Raw genomic sequence first — 18,069 nt, 5'->3', positions numbered from 1 at the left:
GGCAGAGCAGGGGCTGTCGTAGCAGAGGATAGCTTTCGCTTCTCTGTGCCTCCGTCCACACGCCATGGATGCGGGGCTGGGCTCCTCTGCACCCTGGCCAGCACTTGGTACTGTCAGTCTTTGAAGCTACAGCCCTCCTGGTGGCCGTGAAGGGAGATCTCGGTGTGGTTTGGATTTGCGTCTCCCTGGGCTTCCTGGCCATCTGTATTTCATCTTGGGGAAATGTCTGTCAGATCTTGTGTCTGTGTTTATTTGTCTTCTTATTTTTGAGGTGTATGAGTTCTTGACATATTCTCATACAAATCCTGTGTCGGATCTATGTGTTGGGTATATTTTCTCTTGGTTCATCGTCTGATTTTTTTTTTTTTTTTTTTTTTTGCGGTACGCGGGCCTCTCACTCTTGTGGCCTCTCCCGTTGCGGAGCACAGGCTCCGGACGCACAGGCTCAGAGGCCATGGCTCACAGGCCCAGCCGCTCTGCGGCATGTGGGATCTTCCCAGACCGGGGCATGAACCCGTGTCCTCTGCATCGGCAGGCGGATTCTCAACCACTGCGCCACCAGGGAAGCCCTGCTTTTTTTTTTTTTTCAATAAATTTATTTATTTTATTATTTTTGGCTGCGTTGGGTCTTTGTTGCTGCGTGCGGGCTTTCTCTAGTTGCGGCGAGCGGAGACTACTCTTTCTTGCAGTGCATGGGCTTCTCATTGTGGTGGCTTCTCTTGTGGTGGAGCATGGGCTCTAGGTACGTGGGCTTCAGTACTTGCGGCATGCGGGCTCGGTAGTTGTGGCTCTCGGGCTCCAGAGCACAGGCTCAGTAGTTGTGGCGCACGGGCTTAGTTGCACTGCGACGTGTGGGATCTTCCCGGACCAGGGCTCGAACCCGTGTCCCCTGCATTGGCAGGCGGATTCTTAACCACTGTGCCACCAGGGAAGCCCCTCGTGGTCTGCTTTCATACGTCCTTCGAGGTGTCTTTGGAGAGCAGAAGGCTTGTATTTTAACACATTTTAGTTTACTAACTGTTCTCTTTATGATTCACGTTCTTTGCATCCCCTTCTTTGCATTCACGTTCTTTTGCATCCCCATCCCCTGGGGGAAAGGAAAGAAATCTTCTCCTTTCCCCCAGCTGCACATTTTCGTCTGTTTCACTGTGGAAGCTCTGCAGCCACAGCTTTTATATTAGGTTTATTTTCTGCCTCGGGTTACTTTTTCTGTGTGGTGTGAGGTAAGGGTCCAAGTTCTTTTTTCTTTTTCCCCAAATAACAACCCATGTTTTAAAATGTTAACCCAGCAAGAGCAGAAACTAGTTGGGCAAAATACTTGCACTGAGAACCTGGGTGAGGTGGTGGTTTTGCAAACAGGGCAAGGGAAGGAAATGTGATGGTCTTTGTGGTCCAACTTTTGAGTGTGAATCTGAAACGCCTGCCTTTCAGAGACCCGTGTCTAGTTTAAACTTAGGGTGGGGGCTTGACCAGGAGCTGGGGACAGAGTGGAGGGCTGGGGTGAGTGGGAGTGGTGACAGAAACCCAGAGATTCTCTGATTCTACCACTGAAAGGAAAAGGGATTTTATAAGGGTGTGTGCAGGGGAAGGGTGGGGGATGGCGGTGATTTTGTGACCTTATCTATTCAATAAAATGATGGAGACGGGTTGGTGACACACCCCTCCCTCTCTGACTTTGATAGATGGGGAGGGGCTTGGAGGCCCAGATCAAAGCCCCTGACGCGTGTGCTTTAACCTGCAGCCTCTCGGAGCCACGACCACTTTGGCCACGAGAACTGGGACCACCAGCTGAAGTTAGCAGTGGCGTGGAACCGCGTGGACATCGCCCGGAGTGAGATCTTCACGGACGAGCGTCAGTGGAAGGTGAGGCTGTGGGGGGTGCCCTGGGGAGGGGCGTGCTGGGCCTCGGAACAAGGGCAGGCCCTGAGGTGGCCTCGTCCAGACCCCAGCTCTGCCCTCAGTGAGGGCGGCTGGCACGTCTCCTGGCATCCCCGTCTCGGGGGCACCGAGATAAGGGTTATGCGGGGCGATGACCACATGCACGGCCCCCCACGGCCCGCTCTCAGCCCTCAGAGCTGTACCCCATGATGACGGCCGCCCTCATCGCCAACAAGCCCGAGTTCGTAAAGCTCTTCCTGGAGAACGGGGTGCGGCTGAAGGAGTTCGTCACGTGGGACACGCTGCTCTACCTGTACGAGAACCTGGAGCCCACCTGCCTGTTCCACTACAAGCTGCAAAAGGCGCTGGCCGAGGAGCCCGAGCGCCCGGCGCCCCGTGTGCAGATGCACCACGTGGCCCAGGTGCTGCGGGAGCTCCTGGGGGACTCCACGCAGCCGCTGTACCCCCGGCCCCGCTCCAGCGACCGCCCGCGCCTCCTGCTCGCGGTGCCCAACATCAAGCTCAGTGTGAGTGCTGGCCGTGTGCCATGCGCACCGCTGTGTCCTCGGACCTTTGAAACACGGGCTTTATTTTCACTGGGAAAGTCAGCTTGGGCTGCCGTAACACAGACGGGGCGGCTTACACAGCAGGCGTCTTTTTCTCCTTGCCCTGGAGCCTGGAGTCAAGGTCAATGTGTCGGCAGTGGGCTTCCGGTGAGGTCTCTCCTGGCCTGCAGGGGACCAACCATCTTCTTACCCTGTCCTCACACGGCCTGTCCTCAGTGTGTCTGGTATCGTTGCCTCTTCTCCAAGGAACACTGGTCCTGTTGGATGAGCACCCCACTCTCATGACCTCATTTAACCTTGATCACATGCTTGAAAGCCCATCTCCAAATTACAGTCACATTAGGGGATGGGGCTTCAACATATGAAATTTGGGGGACGCAGTTCCGTCCATAACTCTCCCTTTCTGAAGACCTCCAATGGTACCAAAAGTTATGTGGGGAGAATGCTCTCGCCTGTGCCCTGTACCCCGAGCCCTGCTCACAGGTGCAATCGGTGTCTGTGTAGCCAGGTCAGCATGTCCCACGCGTATCTCTGTGAGACGCATGTGTGTTGCAACAGTAGGACGGGGCTTTTCTCGTCTGCATCCTTATTTGATGGGAATCCCGCAGCCTCTCGACACGAAGTACGACGCTGGTGTTTGTATTTATGTGAGGGAGCCTCTTCTTCCGACTTATTAAGTTTTTACAAACGAAGCCTCAGTGCCGATCTTTGTCAGATGCCTTTTGAGGAGTTGAACTGCTCTTCTTTGACCTATGAATTTGGTGAATTATAGGTCGTTCTTATTTTTTGATTCCTGTTTTGAATCTCAACTCGACTGCAGGGTAACATGTATTCAGTATGGTGTTGGATTCCCAATATTTTCAGGGTTTTGCATCAGAATGTTTAAGTCTTTAATTGTAGTTTTATTTCGGGGGGGGGTGTATTTGTCAGGTTCTGGTATCAATTTTATGTTAGCTCTGTAAAAACATTGGGAAGCCTTTCTTCTTTCTCTGCCCTGGAACAGTTTATGTGGCCGGAGTCCACTGCTTCTTACAAGCTTGGCAGACTCCCCTAGGAGTCCATCAGGGCCCGGTGCCTTTTTGGGTAGTAACTGATAACTTTCTCATTTTCTTTCCTGATGGTCCCGATGTTTAGGTTTTCTGTCTGTTCTAAGATCATATTTGATTTTGTTTTTCTCCTGCTAGAAAATTATCCACTTCCTTCAGGTTTGCAAATCTGTCCATTGTCCTGTGTGAGCTCCTCCTGACCCCTGAGAATGATGTGGCTGTGGCTTGGCTTTATATATTGACAGTTCTCCTTTTCTTGATTCCACTGTGTTTAAGATGTCCAGTTGGAATGTGCTCAAGTGGAAGCTCACACAGACCATGTCTGTAATTTAAGAAGATGAACTAATTTTTCTTTTTTTATAAAGATGAGTCTTCAGGCGATTTCTAAAATCACTTAAGGAAAGTGCAGTTTTGTGTGTGATGTGGGAAGTGTGTTGTTTGCTTCTGGGAATTGTTTCCAGACTGTCTGAGGATGTGTTTATTTACTGATGGGCCAGGAAGCCTGGGTTCTCATATCACTGTAGGCTGAGTGTGTCTGGGGTCAGGGCCTTCCCACTCACACGTGGCTTTGTCTGTCTGGTGTTTCTTGCTGACCTGCTCTGCAGGAGACATGGTGTAGGTTCCCTTGAGGAGCTCACAGCATGAATCTATTAACAGACCGTGTTAGAATTTTACTTCATAGAAGAAGGCTTTGATGCCAGTAGATAAGAGTAGGAAACGTCGGGGTGCCTGGCTAGCCACAAAGGTCTACAGATATTGGTGTGGGAGGTAACTGGGTATTGCACTATTGGGGCGTGTCTCCGCGTCTCCGGAGTGGTGCTTTAGAAACCCCGGTGTGCACGAGAAAGATTTGGGTGTTGCTGGAAATGCAGCTCGCAGGGCTCATCCCCCAGGGACGGTGGGGCTGAGCTCGGGACCCTCCATAGGCCCCGGGGTCCTGATGCTCGTGGGGCCCTAGGTGAGGCTCTAACTGTCCGCTGCTCCCCAGGTGCAGGGAGTGAGTCTCCGGTCCCTGTACAAACGTTCCTCAGGCCACGTGGCCTTCACCGTGGACCCTGTCCGTGATCTGCTCATTTGGGCCATCATCCAGAACCGCCGGGAGCTGGCAGAAATCATCTGGGCTCAGGTACCCAGACCCGCCTCCTGGCACGCATGGCTATGGGGGGACCAGGGACAGGGCTCTAGCTGGGGCTCCTGGCCAGAGAGCCAACCGCAAGGGGCTGGTCCGTAGCACAGGGCCATGCGGGGAGGGCAGTGGGTGTCCACAACACCAGAAGGAGCTCAGGGTGTCCAGGGTTGGAGGACAGAGAGCTTGGCCCTAGGCCCTAGGCAAGAAGAGAATTTTTAACAAGGAGTGCCACATGGTCTCCCCCTGTGGTCTGTCTGGGCCAAGGCCCACCTGGCACACACACCAAGCAGGCCGCCCTCTGGGACCCACACGTTCTGGTGGTCAGCGCACGTGCTGGGCCCCCCACCCTGCCCCCCCGGTCTGTAGGCTCTGCAGGCAAATTCCATCCCCGGAGGGGCGGCCTCTCTTTCCATTGATGGTTGGGGGTCTCAGACACAATCTGTTACTGAGAGGGGCGCTTCCCTGGTGCCACTGCCCTGAGCTGTTGGCAGGCCGTCTGGGAACGCCTGCTGGCTGGCCTGCCGGGTCCTAGTCCCTGGGCCTGTGTGCGGCCTCGTCACCCGCCGCGGGGGACCTGCCGGGGAGCTCCCTGAGAAACAGGGCACCCCAGGCCCAAGTCTTCCTGTGCGGCTTTCCTTTAGTTCGAGCTGACTCTCCTCGTAACGGGAAAGTAAAGTTCTGTCATTTTTTCTCAGAGAGGCCCCGCTCTTAGGTGCTGGCATTTCCAGGCTGCTCTCGAGAGCCCGCTCCCCCCAGGGTCCCAGCAGAGGCTCTGGTGGCTCCCCGCTTGTCCGTAGTTCTGGGAGGTTTGCCCTCGCGCAAGGTGCTTGGGGGAGGGGTCGGCGACAGAGCTGGGCCCGACTGTGGCCTCACAGTCCTCCTGGGATCAGTGGCAGCAGTGAGGACCCCCGAGAGACCCCCTTGGGGCTCAGGGGACAGAAAAGCCAAACCCGGGCTTCCAGGCTCTGACACCAACCCCTCGCCCGGGCTGGCACTGCCCTCAGACCCAGCGCCTCCGGGCTGAGCTTTGAGACCCTCCATGAGATCTTCCGGGCCCCCACGCTGGTGCCTGGGACTGGCAGTGCCCCCGAGGCAGGGCACCCCGGCTTTGGACAGGGACGTGCGAGGGCCTGGGCCCCGCCTCTCCCGCTCAGGTGCTCCATGCATGAGGTTAGCCGGACCCCCGGGGAGCTGTGGGCCTCGTGCCGGCAGGGCTGTGCCAGCACCAGTGTCCAGTCCACGTTCTGGGGAGGCAAGTGGGCTGCCTGGTAAGCAGACCACTCTACCGGCCTGTGCAGGAAACTGGCCACCAGCAGGGCTTACCTGTGATGTGGGTGAGCCCAGTGGTTTATATGGAAGGAGCCACAGTACTTGCTCCACAGCCTGTGCTGTCTCGGGGCCTCTGCTCTCATCGCCCTGGGCGGTGTGTCGGGGGCTCCCGGGGCTGGGCCATGCAGGTCCTCACGGTGGCTTCTCCTGGTGCCCAGAGCCAGGACTGCATCGCTGCGGCCTTGGCCTGCAGCAAGATCCTGAAGGAGCTGTCCAAGGAGGAGGACACGGACAGCTTGGAGGAGATGCTGCTGCTGGCTGACGAGTTTGAGCAGAGAGCCATCGGTGAGTTCCTGGGGCCGCGGCCTCGGGCCTGGGCTCAGCTCCTCATGGGTCCCCCTGGGGTCCTCGCCCCGAGTCTCAGTGCCATCCCTGTTCAGGCTGTGTCACCTGGAGAGGCCCTGCTCCGACCCTGTCCTCGGCTGTCACTGCTGGGGACACGGCTGCTGTGACGCGGGCTTCCTCCCATCCAGGGGTCTTCACCGAGTGCTACCGCAAAGATGAGGAGAGAGCTCAGAAGCTGCTGGTCCGCGTGTCGGAGGCCTGGGGCAAGACCACCTGCCTGCAGCTGGCCCTGGAGGCCAAGGACATGAAGTTCGTGTCCCACGGGGGCATCCAGGTGACCTTCCAGAAACACCTGCCGCGCCGCTGCAGGGGCAGACGCGGCCTCCCGCTCACACAGACGGCACAGGAGGGCCCTATGTGGGAGCCCCCAGCAGGCCCCCAGGAGGTCCCAGGGACAGGACTCGGACGCCCGCCCCCTCTACCTGGGGCCTCGCGAGGGGCACGTGGGGGGCGGGGCACCCTCCCGGAGCACCGAGTGCAGGGCGCTCTGGCGTTTCCTTGGCGACAAGGCGGGCGTGGCACACAGTGGTGTCCCTCGGAACCCTGGTGCTTCCTTGGAGCACAGCCTCCTGCTGTCACCACGTCCACAGCACTGTCGTGTGCCGTCCGTGCTGGATCCCAGGGGCGTGGCGGGGAGGGGGTCCTGTCCACACCCCCACCCCCAGAGAGAGCTCAGAGGCGCCAGCTGGTGGGAGACGGGGGGACGGAAGTGCTGGGCTTGAGCCCTGCTCTCCGCCCCTTCTGTCTGGGAGAGCGGGCCCCGCCCTGCCCACAGGGAGCCTCTTCCTCGGCCTCAGGGAGCATGGGGTCAGGGGTGGGGGCCGCCCATCACGCTGACACCGGCGCCCGTGTCCGCAGGCCTTCCTGACCAAGGTGTGGTGGGGTCAGCTCTGCGTGGACAACGGGCTCTGGCAGCTGGCCCTGTGCATGCTGGCCTTCCCGCTCCTCTACACGGGCCTCATCTCCTTCAGGTGCCGGCCTGGCTGCGGGTGGGGGCCGGGGCTGGGGCCCGGGGGTCCGGACCTTCCATCCCAAGCACCCTCTCTCGGGGGTCCTCACCGCTGCCACTGATCCCAGGACGGAGGGGAACCACGCTCGGGGGAGGGCCCCCCCGGGCCGAGACCTGCTGTCCCCCAGTACCCGCGGGGGGCCGAGCGCCGCCCTGCCCGCACCACCACCGTGGCCTGAGTATTTTGTTACAGCCCGAAAGGAACCCGAGGGCCCTCTGGGGACCCCTCGTGGGGCCGTCTGGCTGAGCCCCCGCTGAAGCCACGCGTGCAGGGGCAGCAGCCGCATGCGGGTCCCGGGCCTCCCTTCTCTGCGCTGTGGCCTGTGTCGCCGTCAGGCGCCTCACGGCCGCGCCCCGCCCCGTGTCTGGCCCAGGGACAGGCGGCTGCAGGCCGAGGGGGGCCTGGCCCGCATCCGCGCCTTCTTCAGCGCGCCCGTGGTCGTCTTCCACCTGAACATCCTGTCGTACTTCGCCTTCCTCTGCCTCTTCGCCTACGTGCTCATGGTGGACTTCCAGCCCAGGCCCTCGGGCTGCGAGTGCCTCATCTACCTCTGGCTCTGCTCCCTGGTGTGCGAGGAGCTGCGGCAGGTGGGCCCTGCCCAGCCCCAGCCCCACCCACTGACCCTCCCGCCCCCGGGCAGCTCCCTGGGCTCGGGCACTTTCTCCCGGTGGTCCTTGGCCCAGTGCCGACCCCGGCGAGACTCACGGGGCCGCTGAGAGCGGGCAGGGCCCCTTGGAAAGGGCGGCCTGCGGTCCAGCAGCCACACCGGCCCTTGCCCCTCCTCCACCTGGCCACCCCTCCCCAGGCGCTGCTTTTTGCTTGAAACCCTCCCTAATCACCCCAAACGGGGTGCCCTCACCACGCGGCCTCCTGGACTTGGGGGGCTGTGAGACCCCGGCCGCGCTGTGAAGGGCACTGCAAACTGTGGGGTCCCGAGACTGCTCTTGGGTTTGGTGATTCTCCAGAAGCACCCCCAGCGCCCTGAGCCAGCACAGGAGGCCACAGCTTAACATCGGCCGAGGGTCGAGGTGCACGGCAGCGTCCGTCCAAGGATTCTAGACACAGAGCTCCTGTTGCCCCTCCCCTCGGGGGGCAGGGTGTTTCCCGGGGGTCGGTCAGGTGCTGAGGGGTGGCCCACCACAGTGTCCAGCCCCCTGGAGGCCAAGCTGGCCCTGCGTGGCCCAGGCCCCATCCTGAGTCCCGCCGTGAGACGACCTGGTGAAGAAAGACCCCTTCCGGGCTCAGAGGCCTCCTCGGAGGCCCGGGGCAGAGGGAAAGGCTGATCCTCACGGCTCGTCCACCCCCCCGTTCCCACACTGTCCCCACCTGCCAGTACCTGGAGGCAGCGGTGAACGTGAGCCTCAGCTGGCGTGGGGAGGGGCCGGCCCGCTGAGAGACGCTGCTCAGACGCGCCCCTGCTCTCTGCACTTGGCAGCCACGAGCCCCGAGATAAGGCCAGCTTAGCTCACAGGCATCAATGCCACCGCCTGCGGGGGACCCGAGGGCACCGTCAGGGTCCCCAGGAAGGAGGTGCAGGGCGGGCGGCCGGGCCTGGGGCCGCGCTGGCTCCGCGGGCCTCGCCTCGTCCCGCACGGCCTCCTGCAGCAGAAGCCCCCAGTCCCTGAGCCCCAGCCTCACCGCGGGCAGCCCCAGGACAGAGGGCAGACCCTTCTCCCGGAGTCTGCCCAGCGGTGCCAGGGAGGGGACCCGGTTGCTCCCGTGGGGCCGCCTGCCCCGCGCACCCAGCTGCTGGGGTCTGGGGTGGGGACTCCCGCGGGGCAGGCCAAGCAGGGCCACGGTCGCTCCACCGTCTCTCCCTCCTCTGGGGGCCGCTGCAGGGGTCGGGGAGCGCACCCTGTGGGAGAGGAGCTGGCCCCTGACGCCTTCGCTTGAGGCTGGGGCGAGGGAGCCCACGTGTCCTGCCCGTGGCCCCTCCCCAGGAGGCCGTGGTTTGCTGGTTGCTGGGGCTGTGAGAGGCATAAGGCACTGGGCCCGCTGTGTCCCCCCCCCAGCTCTTCTACGACCCGGACGAGTGTGGCCTGATGAAGATGGCGCTCCTGTACTTCAGCGATTTCTGGAACAAGCTGGACATCTGTGCTATCCTGCTCTTCATGGCGGGGCTGATTTGCCGGTGAGGAGTCAGCCGCCCCACAGGGCTGGCTCTGGATGAGGCCACAGGCCAGGGACCCCCGCGAGGCTCAGCTCCTCTCTGGACGCATCTGTCCCGAGGGTGCCCTGCCCCCGCCCGGGGCCGGTGAGGGAACCAGGGCGGAGACTCGGGGCTCTGTCACTGCGGGTGGCTGCCGCGTGCGTTTGCCTGCATCCCAGCCTGGGGCTCTGACCTCTCCACTGCCCGTCAAGGCTGCGCGTGTCTGCCCTGCCGCGACCCGCTTTCTCCACCAGGCGAGACTGCCCGGCGCAGCCTCTGGTTCCCGGGACGCCCACGCGGCCTGGCTTCTCTGCCCGTGGCTGGGCTTCCAGACCCTCCTGGAGGCGCTGCCCCTGAGCTCACACCCAACTTTAGTACTTTGGGGTCCCGGGGTTGCCCCTGGACTGGGGCAGGTGAGCAGGAGGCCGGGGCCAGGCCCTGGGGGCGGCCGGCTGAGGCCCCTGCTTCTGCCCGGCCAGGCTCGTCCCCTCGCTGCTGTACCCCGGGCGCATCGTCCTCTCCCTGGACCGGGGCAGGCCCTGGGGGCGGCCGGCTGAGGCCCTGCTTCTGCCCGGCCAGGCTCGTCCCCTCGCTGCTGTACCCCGGGCGCATCGTCCTCTCCCTGGACTTCATCATGTTCTGCTTGCGTCTGATGCATATTTTCACCATCAGCAAGACGCTGGGGCCCAAGATCATCATCGTGAAGCGGATGGTGAGGGGACAAGGGGCCCCTGACGCCAGTTGCAAGTGAGGTGCCCCAGGGCTTCGGCACACCCCGTGAGATCCCCAGTCCCGGCCTTGCCCCTCGGGCTCCCACCCCCGGGCACGCCCGTCTCGGGTCTTTGCCTGTATGTTGCCTCCTCCAGGCAGCCCTGCCTGATCTCCACAGCTCATTCCTGATCCCGGTTACAGCTCCTATCACTCCCCTCCTGGGTCATGGTCACGTTGGACCCTTCCCGCACTTCAGGGGTGCCCGGCGCACCTTTGAGGTGTTGGGGCAGCCCCAGGGCTGTTCCCCCGGAGCTCCTGGCTCTAGGCGTCCATGCCGTGGGCGTCGATGGAGCCCCCCTCCGCCGCAGGGCACACAGGAGCCCACCTGTGGGCAGTGAGGGTGTGGGGCTGCAGCCTGGTGTCTCCCTGTCCCCGCAGATGAAGGATGTCTTCTTTTTCCTCTTCCTGCTGGCCGTGTGGGTCGTGTCCTTCGGGGTGGCCAAGCAGGCCATCCTCATCCACAACGAGAGGCGGGCGGAGTGGATCTTCCGGGGGGTCGTCTACCACTCGTATCTCACCATCTTCGGGCAGATCCCGGCCTACATCGACGGTACAATGGGCCCTGACAGCCTGGGGAAAAGAGGGGCCAGCCCGGCGGGGGTCCTGCAAGCTCACAGAAGTGGGGCAGGGAGGGCCCGGGGACCGTGGCCGAAAGAGACAGGTGCACGCTGGGTCCAGCTGAGCAGGGAGGGCGCCAGCTGGCGGAGCCTGAGCCGTACCTCGCAGCTTCGGGGAGGTGGGGCCCTGGGGCATCAGCTGACCCCCACCCCCCAGCATTAAATGCTGCCCTATTCCTTCTGTTCCTCCCACTGCAGTCAGAAACGAGTCCTCCTTCTCTGGACACAGAGAACTCGCTCTGTGTACTGAGCTTGTTCTCTTGAAGAGCTTCACTGAGATTTAATTCACATTACCGTAAGGCTCGGCGGTATGAAATGTTCGCTGCAGTGGTTTTTAGTATATTTACAGAACCTAATTTTAGGACATTTGCATCACCCCAAAGAGACACCCAGTGCCCATTAGTAGTCACTCCCCTTCCCCCTTCCCCTCAACCGTAGGTGACCTCTTATCGACTTTCTGTCTCTATAGAACTTGCCTTTTCTGGACATTTCGTATAAAGTCGATCATGTAATACATGGTCTTTTGTGTCTTGCTTCTTTTATTTAGCATAATGTTTTCAAGAGTCGTCCGTATAGTGGTCTGTGTCAGCATTTAATTCCTTTCTGTTGCCAAATAATATTCCATTGGTTGAATTTGCCACGTTCTGTTTATCCATCCATAGGTTGGTGAACATCTGAGTGGTTTCTACTTTTTGGCTCTTATGACTAATGTGACTATGTTTTCTGTAAATTTTTGTGTGGACACGTTGTCATTTCTTTTGGATGTATGCCTGGGAGTGGAATGGCTGGGTCACATGGTAATTCTGTGTTTCGCTTTTTGAGAAGCTGCCAGACTGTTTCCCACAGCAGCTGCACCAGCAATGTATGAGGTTCCAATCTCTCCACATTCTCGCCAACACTTGTTATTATCTGTCTTTTTTGATTCGAGCCACCCTACTGGGCGGGAAGTTCTCTCACTGTGGTTTGATTTGCACTTCCCTGATGGCCAGGGATGTCGAGCATCTCCTCATGTGATTTCTGAGCCATCTTCTTTGGAAAAATATCTGTTTCTATCCTTTGCCCATTTTTCAAGCGGGTATTGGTCTTTTCATCGAGTTGTAAGAGTTCCTTACATACGGTTACCAGTCCCTTATCGTATATATGATGTGCAAGTTATTCGCCATTCTGTGGGTTGTCTCTTCACTTTCTTTATGTTGTCCTTTGAAACACAAAAGTTTTCAGTTGTGTTGAAACTCACCTTGTCAATCTCTTTGATCATGTGTGCTTTTGGGCTAGCCAAGGTCAGGAAGACTTACGCCTATGGTATTATTCTAAAAGTTTTATAGCTTTAGCACTTACTCTTGGCCTTTGATCTGTTTAGATTAATTTTGTATACAATGTGAGAGCCATTCTTTTACAGCAAGCGTTCAGTTGTTCTAGCCCCCTTTGTTGAAAAGACCGTTCTTTCCCTGTTGAATTGTCTGGGCACCCTTGTCAAAAATCAACTGACCATGAATGAAAGCGTTTATCTCTAGGCTGTCAGTTCTATTCCGTTGATCTGTGTCTACCCTTGTGCCAACACCACAGTCCTGGCTAGTATAGCTTTGTAGTAAGTTTTCAAATCAGGAAGCGTGAGTCTTTCAACTTTGTTCTTTTTTTCAAGATCGTCTTGGCCTCTGGGTCCTTGGGTCCACATGAACTTTTGGGTCATCTTATCAATTTTTCCAAAAAGAGCATCTAGGATTTTGACTGTAAACATGTGATGTCTTCCACTTATTTAAATCTTTCATTTCTTTCCATAATATTTTTTTATTTTTCAGTGTGTAAGTTGCACTTCTTCTGTTAAATTTATTCCTAAGTGTTTTATTCTTTTTCATGCTGCTGTAAGTAGACTTGTTTTATTAATTGGATTGTTTACTGCTTGTGTATGGAAATACACTATATTTTGTATATTGAACTTGTATCCTGAAACCTTGCTGAACTTCTTTATTAGTTCTAATAGTTTTTAAGTGCACTTTTTGGAGATTTGCTATGATGATGTCATCTGCAAATAGAGATAATTTTACTTGTTCCTTTCCAGTCTGGATGTCTTTTATTTCTTTTTCCTGCCTAATTATCCTGGTTAGAACCTCTGGTACAGTGTTGAAACGTATCAAGAACACATGTCTTTATCCTGTCCCTGATCGTCGGGGAAGCTTTCAGTCCTTCACTACTAAGTGCGATGTGAGCTATGGGTTTTTGTAAATATCCTTCATCAGGTTGACGAAGTTCCCCTCTATTCCTAGTTTCTTGAGTGCGTGTATTGTGGAAGGGTGTTCGGTTTGTCAGATGCTTTTCCTGCATCAATTGAAATGTTCATACGGTTTATTTTCTTTATATTATTAATATGGTGTTTTATATTAATTGATCTTCAGATGTTAAACGGACTTTGCATTCCTGGGATATATTTCGCTTAGTCACGGTGTGTAAATCTTTTTATACGTTGCAGCCTTCAGTTTGCTAGCATTTTGTTGAGCATTTTTGCATCTATATTCTTAAAGAGTGTTGGTCTGTAGTTTTCTTTTCTTGTAATGTTTTTGTCTGGTTCTGGTATGAGAGTAATACTGGCCTCATAGAATCACTTAGAAAGTAGTCCCTCCTCTCTTATATTTTGGAAAAGCTTATGAAGGATTGGTCTTCATTATTCTTTAAATATTTGGTCGAATTCACCAGAGAAGCCATCCAGGCCTGGACTTTTCTTTGTGTGAAGTCTTAAAATTACACATTCAATATCTTTACTTGTTATAGGTCTATTTATATTTTCTGCTTCTTTTTCAGTCACTTTTGGTAGTTTGTGTCTTTCTAGGAATTTTTCCATTTTTTTTAAGTCATCTAATTTGTTAGCATAAATTTTTTGGTAGTATTTCCTTATAGATTTTTCTGTTTTTGTAAGGTTGGTTGCAATGTCCTCTCTTTCAGCTATGATTTAGTCATTTGAGTCTTTTTTTTTTTCTGCATCAGTCTAGCTAAAAGGTTGTAATTCTGTTCATCTTTTCCAAGAAAAAGATTTTGGTTGTGTTGATTTTCTTTATTGTTTTTGTCTCTATTTCATTTATTTGCATTCTGCTCTTAATTATTCCCTTCCTTCTGCTTGCTCTGGGTTTACTTTACTAAAATGGAAGGTTATTTTATTGATTTGATCTCTTTTTTAAAAAAATATAGGTATTTCTAGCTATTATAATGAGTTTCTATCTTAGAAAATTAGTAGCACTGTCAAAAATACATTTGATTACAGAACAGTGCATACTGATTGCTAAAAAAATTTTAAATTCAAGTTAAGTATAAAGAAGAATGTTCATAATCCCACCTCCCAGAGTTAACCACTATTAACTTAGTATATTTTCTCAGAGATTTTTAAATGCACAAACAGAATATATATTTATGTTTGTAATATTATATTCCAAATATTATAATAAAGGATAAATATTATCCTTTACTTGTCTGCAGTTGTGTGGCTATATTTTGTTTTGTAATCGCTCGTTCCACATATAGGAATGCTGCCCCTGCAGCGTTTTTCCTTTCTTGTGTCTCCTTCTCTTTTTGATGGTTGTTCATTTCCTCTTTGAATTCTTTCCCACCGCAATTTGCTCCCCCGGGTTGGGACCTGTGTCTTATGATGACACAGCCCCTCCTGGTGCTGCCCCCGCCTGGGGCCCAGAAAGTGCCCTGGTGGGATGGCTGGATCTGGACAGGGGCACGTGCCCACCTGGAGTACAGGTCTGGCTCCCGGGCTTCCCTTGGCAGCCGCACTTCCTGCCCGCGAGGATGCCTGGGTGTAGATGGTTGCCCCTCTTTGGGCTGCCCTCACGCCTGAGCTGACAGCTGAGGTCACCCAGATGTGGGGGTGTCCAGGTCTGCGGGGTCATCGCCCGAGGACCCTTGTGCTTCCACTCGGCTTTCCTGGTTCACCTGGCCCCTCACTCCCGTCACAGGCGTGAACTTCAACCTGGACCAGTGCAGCCCCAATGGCACCGACCCCTACAAGCCCAAATGCCCCGAGATCGACGCGACCCAGCGGGAGCCCGCCTTCCCCGAGTGGCTGACGGTCACCCTGCTGTGCCTCTATCTTCTCTTCACCAACATCTTGCTGCTTAACCTCCTCATCGCCATGTTCAAGTAAGCGCCCTGTGCCAGCCTGGCCGGGGGCACGCCCCTTGCCCTCCCCCCATCCCCCTGGGGTGCGGGCGGGGTGGAGCGCAGGACCCGGGACCTGGCTCAGCCCAGGTGGACCGTGTGCGGCCACGCTCTCTGGTCACCGCCGAGTCCGTCAAGGCACTGCTGCTGCGGGACCAGTGCACGGGCCACTCGGAGTGCCCGGAGGCTGCGGGCTGGGGCACGTGGACGTCTGGCTCCTCCCACCCTGGAGGGAGGGGGTGCGGGGCAGCGACCTGGCCGCCCGACTCTAGATGTGGAGGTGCGTGTCACACGTACTGAAAATCGGACGAGGCAGGATCACCTGTATTTGCCTTCCATGGCTCAGGGCATCGCCAGCCCCTCAGCGCCCCTCCCGGCCTCTGCAGGAGGGCCCCTGGGACCCGTGGTGACCCTGGTGAAAATCCCTTAATTCCTGGTTTGGGCAGCGTTTCTCTTCCCTTTCATCAGCTAGCGTGATGAGGTCGCCACTTTCTGATTTACCACGTGTTCTGAACAGTGAGAGACCCTGACCTGTGCTGGGCTGTGATAGAGACAGAGAGGTCAGAAGGCCGGCGGGCAGGGGCTGCATCGTGGCCCTGCCTGGCCTCCCTCCCTCCCTCCGAGGGCCTCTCTGGCAAGGAATCGGGTCAGTTGACGTCCATCCACAAGACACACACGTTGCAGAGAATAAATGTGTCAGGCTGTTGAAGACACCGTCCCTTCTGTTTGTCAGATCCAAGGGACGAGCCCCTCTTAGAGTCCAGTGCAGGACACTGTCCCTCTCCCAACACATGCAGCTCTGTTTTACTCTCTAACGAGGTTTGTAGAACCTAAACTCTAGGTCTTCTTTCTTCCTTCTCCCCTTGGCGCCCAGGAAGCTCAGAATTCTGGGGCTGGCCGTTCAGCTGCCTTTCCCTGCGTCTGGAGTTGCGCCCCTGGGTGATGTGTGTGCTCTTCATGGGCCGTCACGGCAGACACGCCGGGCAGGGACACGGATGTTTTCGTAACCGTGTTTGGGTGGCCCGTGCTCCCCTGTAACCAGTGCTTCCTGCCCCTGCAGCTACACGTTCCAGCAGGTCCAGGAGCGCACGGACCAGATCTGGAAGTTCCAGCGCCACGACCTGATCGAGGAGTACCAGGGCAGGCCCCCCGCGCCGCCCCCCTTCATCCTTCTCAACCACCTGCATCTCTTCATCAAGAGGGTCATCCTGAAGGTCCCCGCCAAGCGACACAAGCAGCTCAGTAAGCTGCCGTCTCTCTCATCCCAGAGCCGCGTCTGCGGCGGAGCCCGGGTGGGGTGGGGGCAGCAGCTCCTTGGAGAGTTCTGGAAGCTCGGTGGGCGTGCAGACCACTCAGGCCACCGACTTCCCACCCTGCCCACTGCGGGGGGGGTGCGGACTGGCTCCTCCGGCCCCTCAGGGTCCCGGCTCCTCCCTGCGGGGCCCCGAGTGGGTCAGAGGCTCCCCTCCCCCGACAGAGAACAAGCTAGAGAAGAACGAGGAGGCGGCCCTCCTGTCCTGGGAGATCTACCTGAAGGAGAACTACCTGCAGGACCAGCAGATCCAGCAGAAGCAGAGGCCGGAGCAGAAGATCCAGGACATCAGTGACAAGTACGGGACCAGGGCGGTCCCCTCGGGGTTCCTGAAACGTTTGCTCTTTGTCACACAGCACACGCGGCACTGGGCGGGGGGCGGGGGGGAAGACAGCTCAGGAATCCCCCTGCGCAGAAAAAAAGAGCGTTTGGAAGTATTTTTCATATACAAACAGAGGCCGCCTTGGGTGCAATTCCTATGTTGTAGCAAAAAAAGACAGAGACCAAACAATTATTCCCCAGACAACGGTGCTGCGTCCTCCTCCTTCCAAAGTCCCCAGTGGTGCCCAGCGGTAGCTTTCCCCATTGTGACTCGGCTGTGGAACTCGTGGCAAATCGAGGCAAGGAGCCAGGCGTGTGCGCCTCTCGCCCAGCCATGCTCCCCGCAAAGCCCGGGGCTGTGGGGGCAGCCCTGTGAGCCGGGGGCATCCGTTGGCTGCGAGATCTTCCCCTTGGGCCACTAGGCGGTGCTCATCCTATACGGAAACGTATGGTATAAATACTTTCAAATTAAGAGGAAGATGCGTGAAATTAAGGCCAACAGAGCCTGGGCTGCTGGATCTGACAGGTCACCCACCTGCAAAGAGGCGCCAGGCTTCCTTCACATCCCGCCCCTGGCTGGCCTGCGGGGCTCAGCTGTGTCCTCTTGCAGGGTGGACACCATGGTGGACCTGCTGGAAATGGCACATCTGAAGCAGTCGAGCTCCATGGAGCAGAGACTGGCCTCTCTAGAGGAGCAGGTGGGTTCCGGGCTGGGACCTCTGTTTCTGGGCACAGCTCCGAAGGACCTGGAAGGTCGCTCTGTGGTGTGGTGGCTTTGAGAGTGCACATACTGGGAAACCACCCAGGAGAAGGGGGCGGTGACATCAGGGCCATTGCTCCCAACTGGCAGGGGCACCTTCTCCGTCCTCTAGAGAATTCCACCAAACGCTCCCCTGCCTGAGCTCTGCCACACCGCACTGTGTGGCGGCCACATCAGGGGCTGGTCTGAGGGAACAAACTCTTGACCTTCCCCTGGCCTCCTTGGAACTGTCCTCTGAGACGCCGCTGTCTCCAGACTCGGCACCTGGAACCTGGGAGGGGGCCGTGGAAATTACTAACAGCCCTTGGCTGCCTTCTCAGGCTGCCGGCTATGCTGGGAGGGAGGGAGGCCACGGGGTCAGCAAGGGTGCGTATGGATGTCCTGGACTGAGGGGCAGCATCAGAAAGCAGCGTGTGGGTGTCTCAGAGCAGCTCCAGATGAGAGAGCGGTGGCCGGTGGGCAACAGGAGAGCAGCCTCCACCCGCCCCTCCCCCCTCAATGTCCACTGACAGCCCCCCCATCAGCTGGGCAGCCCTGAGTGGCCTCACATCCAAGAGGCATTGCCTCATAGGCCAGCTGGGCTCAGGTGCCTGAGTGATGCTGAGGGACAGTAATGTGTATTAGTCCATCCATCCGTCCATCCACCCAACCATCCATTGATCCATCTGCCCCTCCGTCCATCCA

General features: G+C 56.9%; 1 protein-coding gene across 1 annotated transcript in view; it reads left to right on the top strand.

The window, feature by feature from the left end:
* TRPM2 (transient receptor potential cation channel subfamily M member 2) overlaps nucleotides 1-18,069 on the top strand; it is a 49,835-nt gene that overhangs the window by 22,730 nt on the left and 9,036 nt on the right. The window contains exons 11-24 of the mRNA XM_060009759.1: nucleotides 1,742-1,863; nucleotides 2,067-2,405; nucleotides 4,479-4,616; nucleotides 6,107-6,233; nucleotides 6,422-6,567; nucleotides 7,152-7,264; nucleotides 7,677-7,890; nucleotides 9,316-9,434; nucleotides 10,032-10,164; nucleotides 10,602-10,773; nucleotides 14,791-14,974; nucleotides 16,053-16,234; nucleotides 16,470-16,602; nucleotides 17,236-17,323. Coding sequence (XP_059865742.1) covers nucleotides 1,742-1,863; nucleotides 2,067-2,405; nucleotides 4,479-4,616; nucleotides 6,107-6,233; nucleotides 6,422-6,567; nucleotides 7,152-7,264; nucleotides 7,677-7,890; nucleotides 9,316-9,434; nucleotides 10,032-10,164; nucleotides 10,602-10,773; nucleotides 14,791-14,974; nucleotides 16,053-16,234; nucleotides 16,470-16,602; nucleotides 17,236-17,323 — 2,210 coding nt within the window. The remainder of the gene's footprint in view (nucleotides 1-1,741; nucleotides 1,864-2,066; nucleotides 2,406-4,478; nucleotides 4,617-6,106; nucleotides 6,234-6,421; nucleotides 6,568-7,151; nucleotides 7,265-7,676; nucleotides 7,891-9,315; nucleotides 9,435-10,031; nucleotides 10,165-10,601; nucleotides 10,774-14,790; nucleotides 14,975-16,052; nucleotides 16,235-16,469; nucleotides 16,603-17,235; nucleotides 17,324-18,069) is intronic.

This window comes from Delphinus delphis, chromosome 4, assembly GCF_949987515.2.
Source record: "Delphinus delphis chromosome 4, mDelDel1.2, whole genome shotgun sequence".
Taxonomy (NCBI): Eukaryota; Metazoa; Chordata; class Mammalia; order Artiodactyla; family Delphinidae; genus Delphinus; species Delphinus delphis.
Note: the sequence above shows the minus strand (reverse complement) of the source record. Positions and strands in the feature narration are given on the sequence as shown.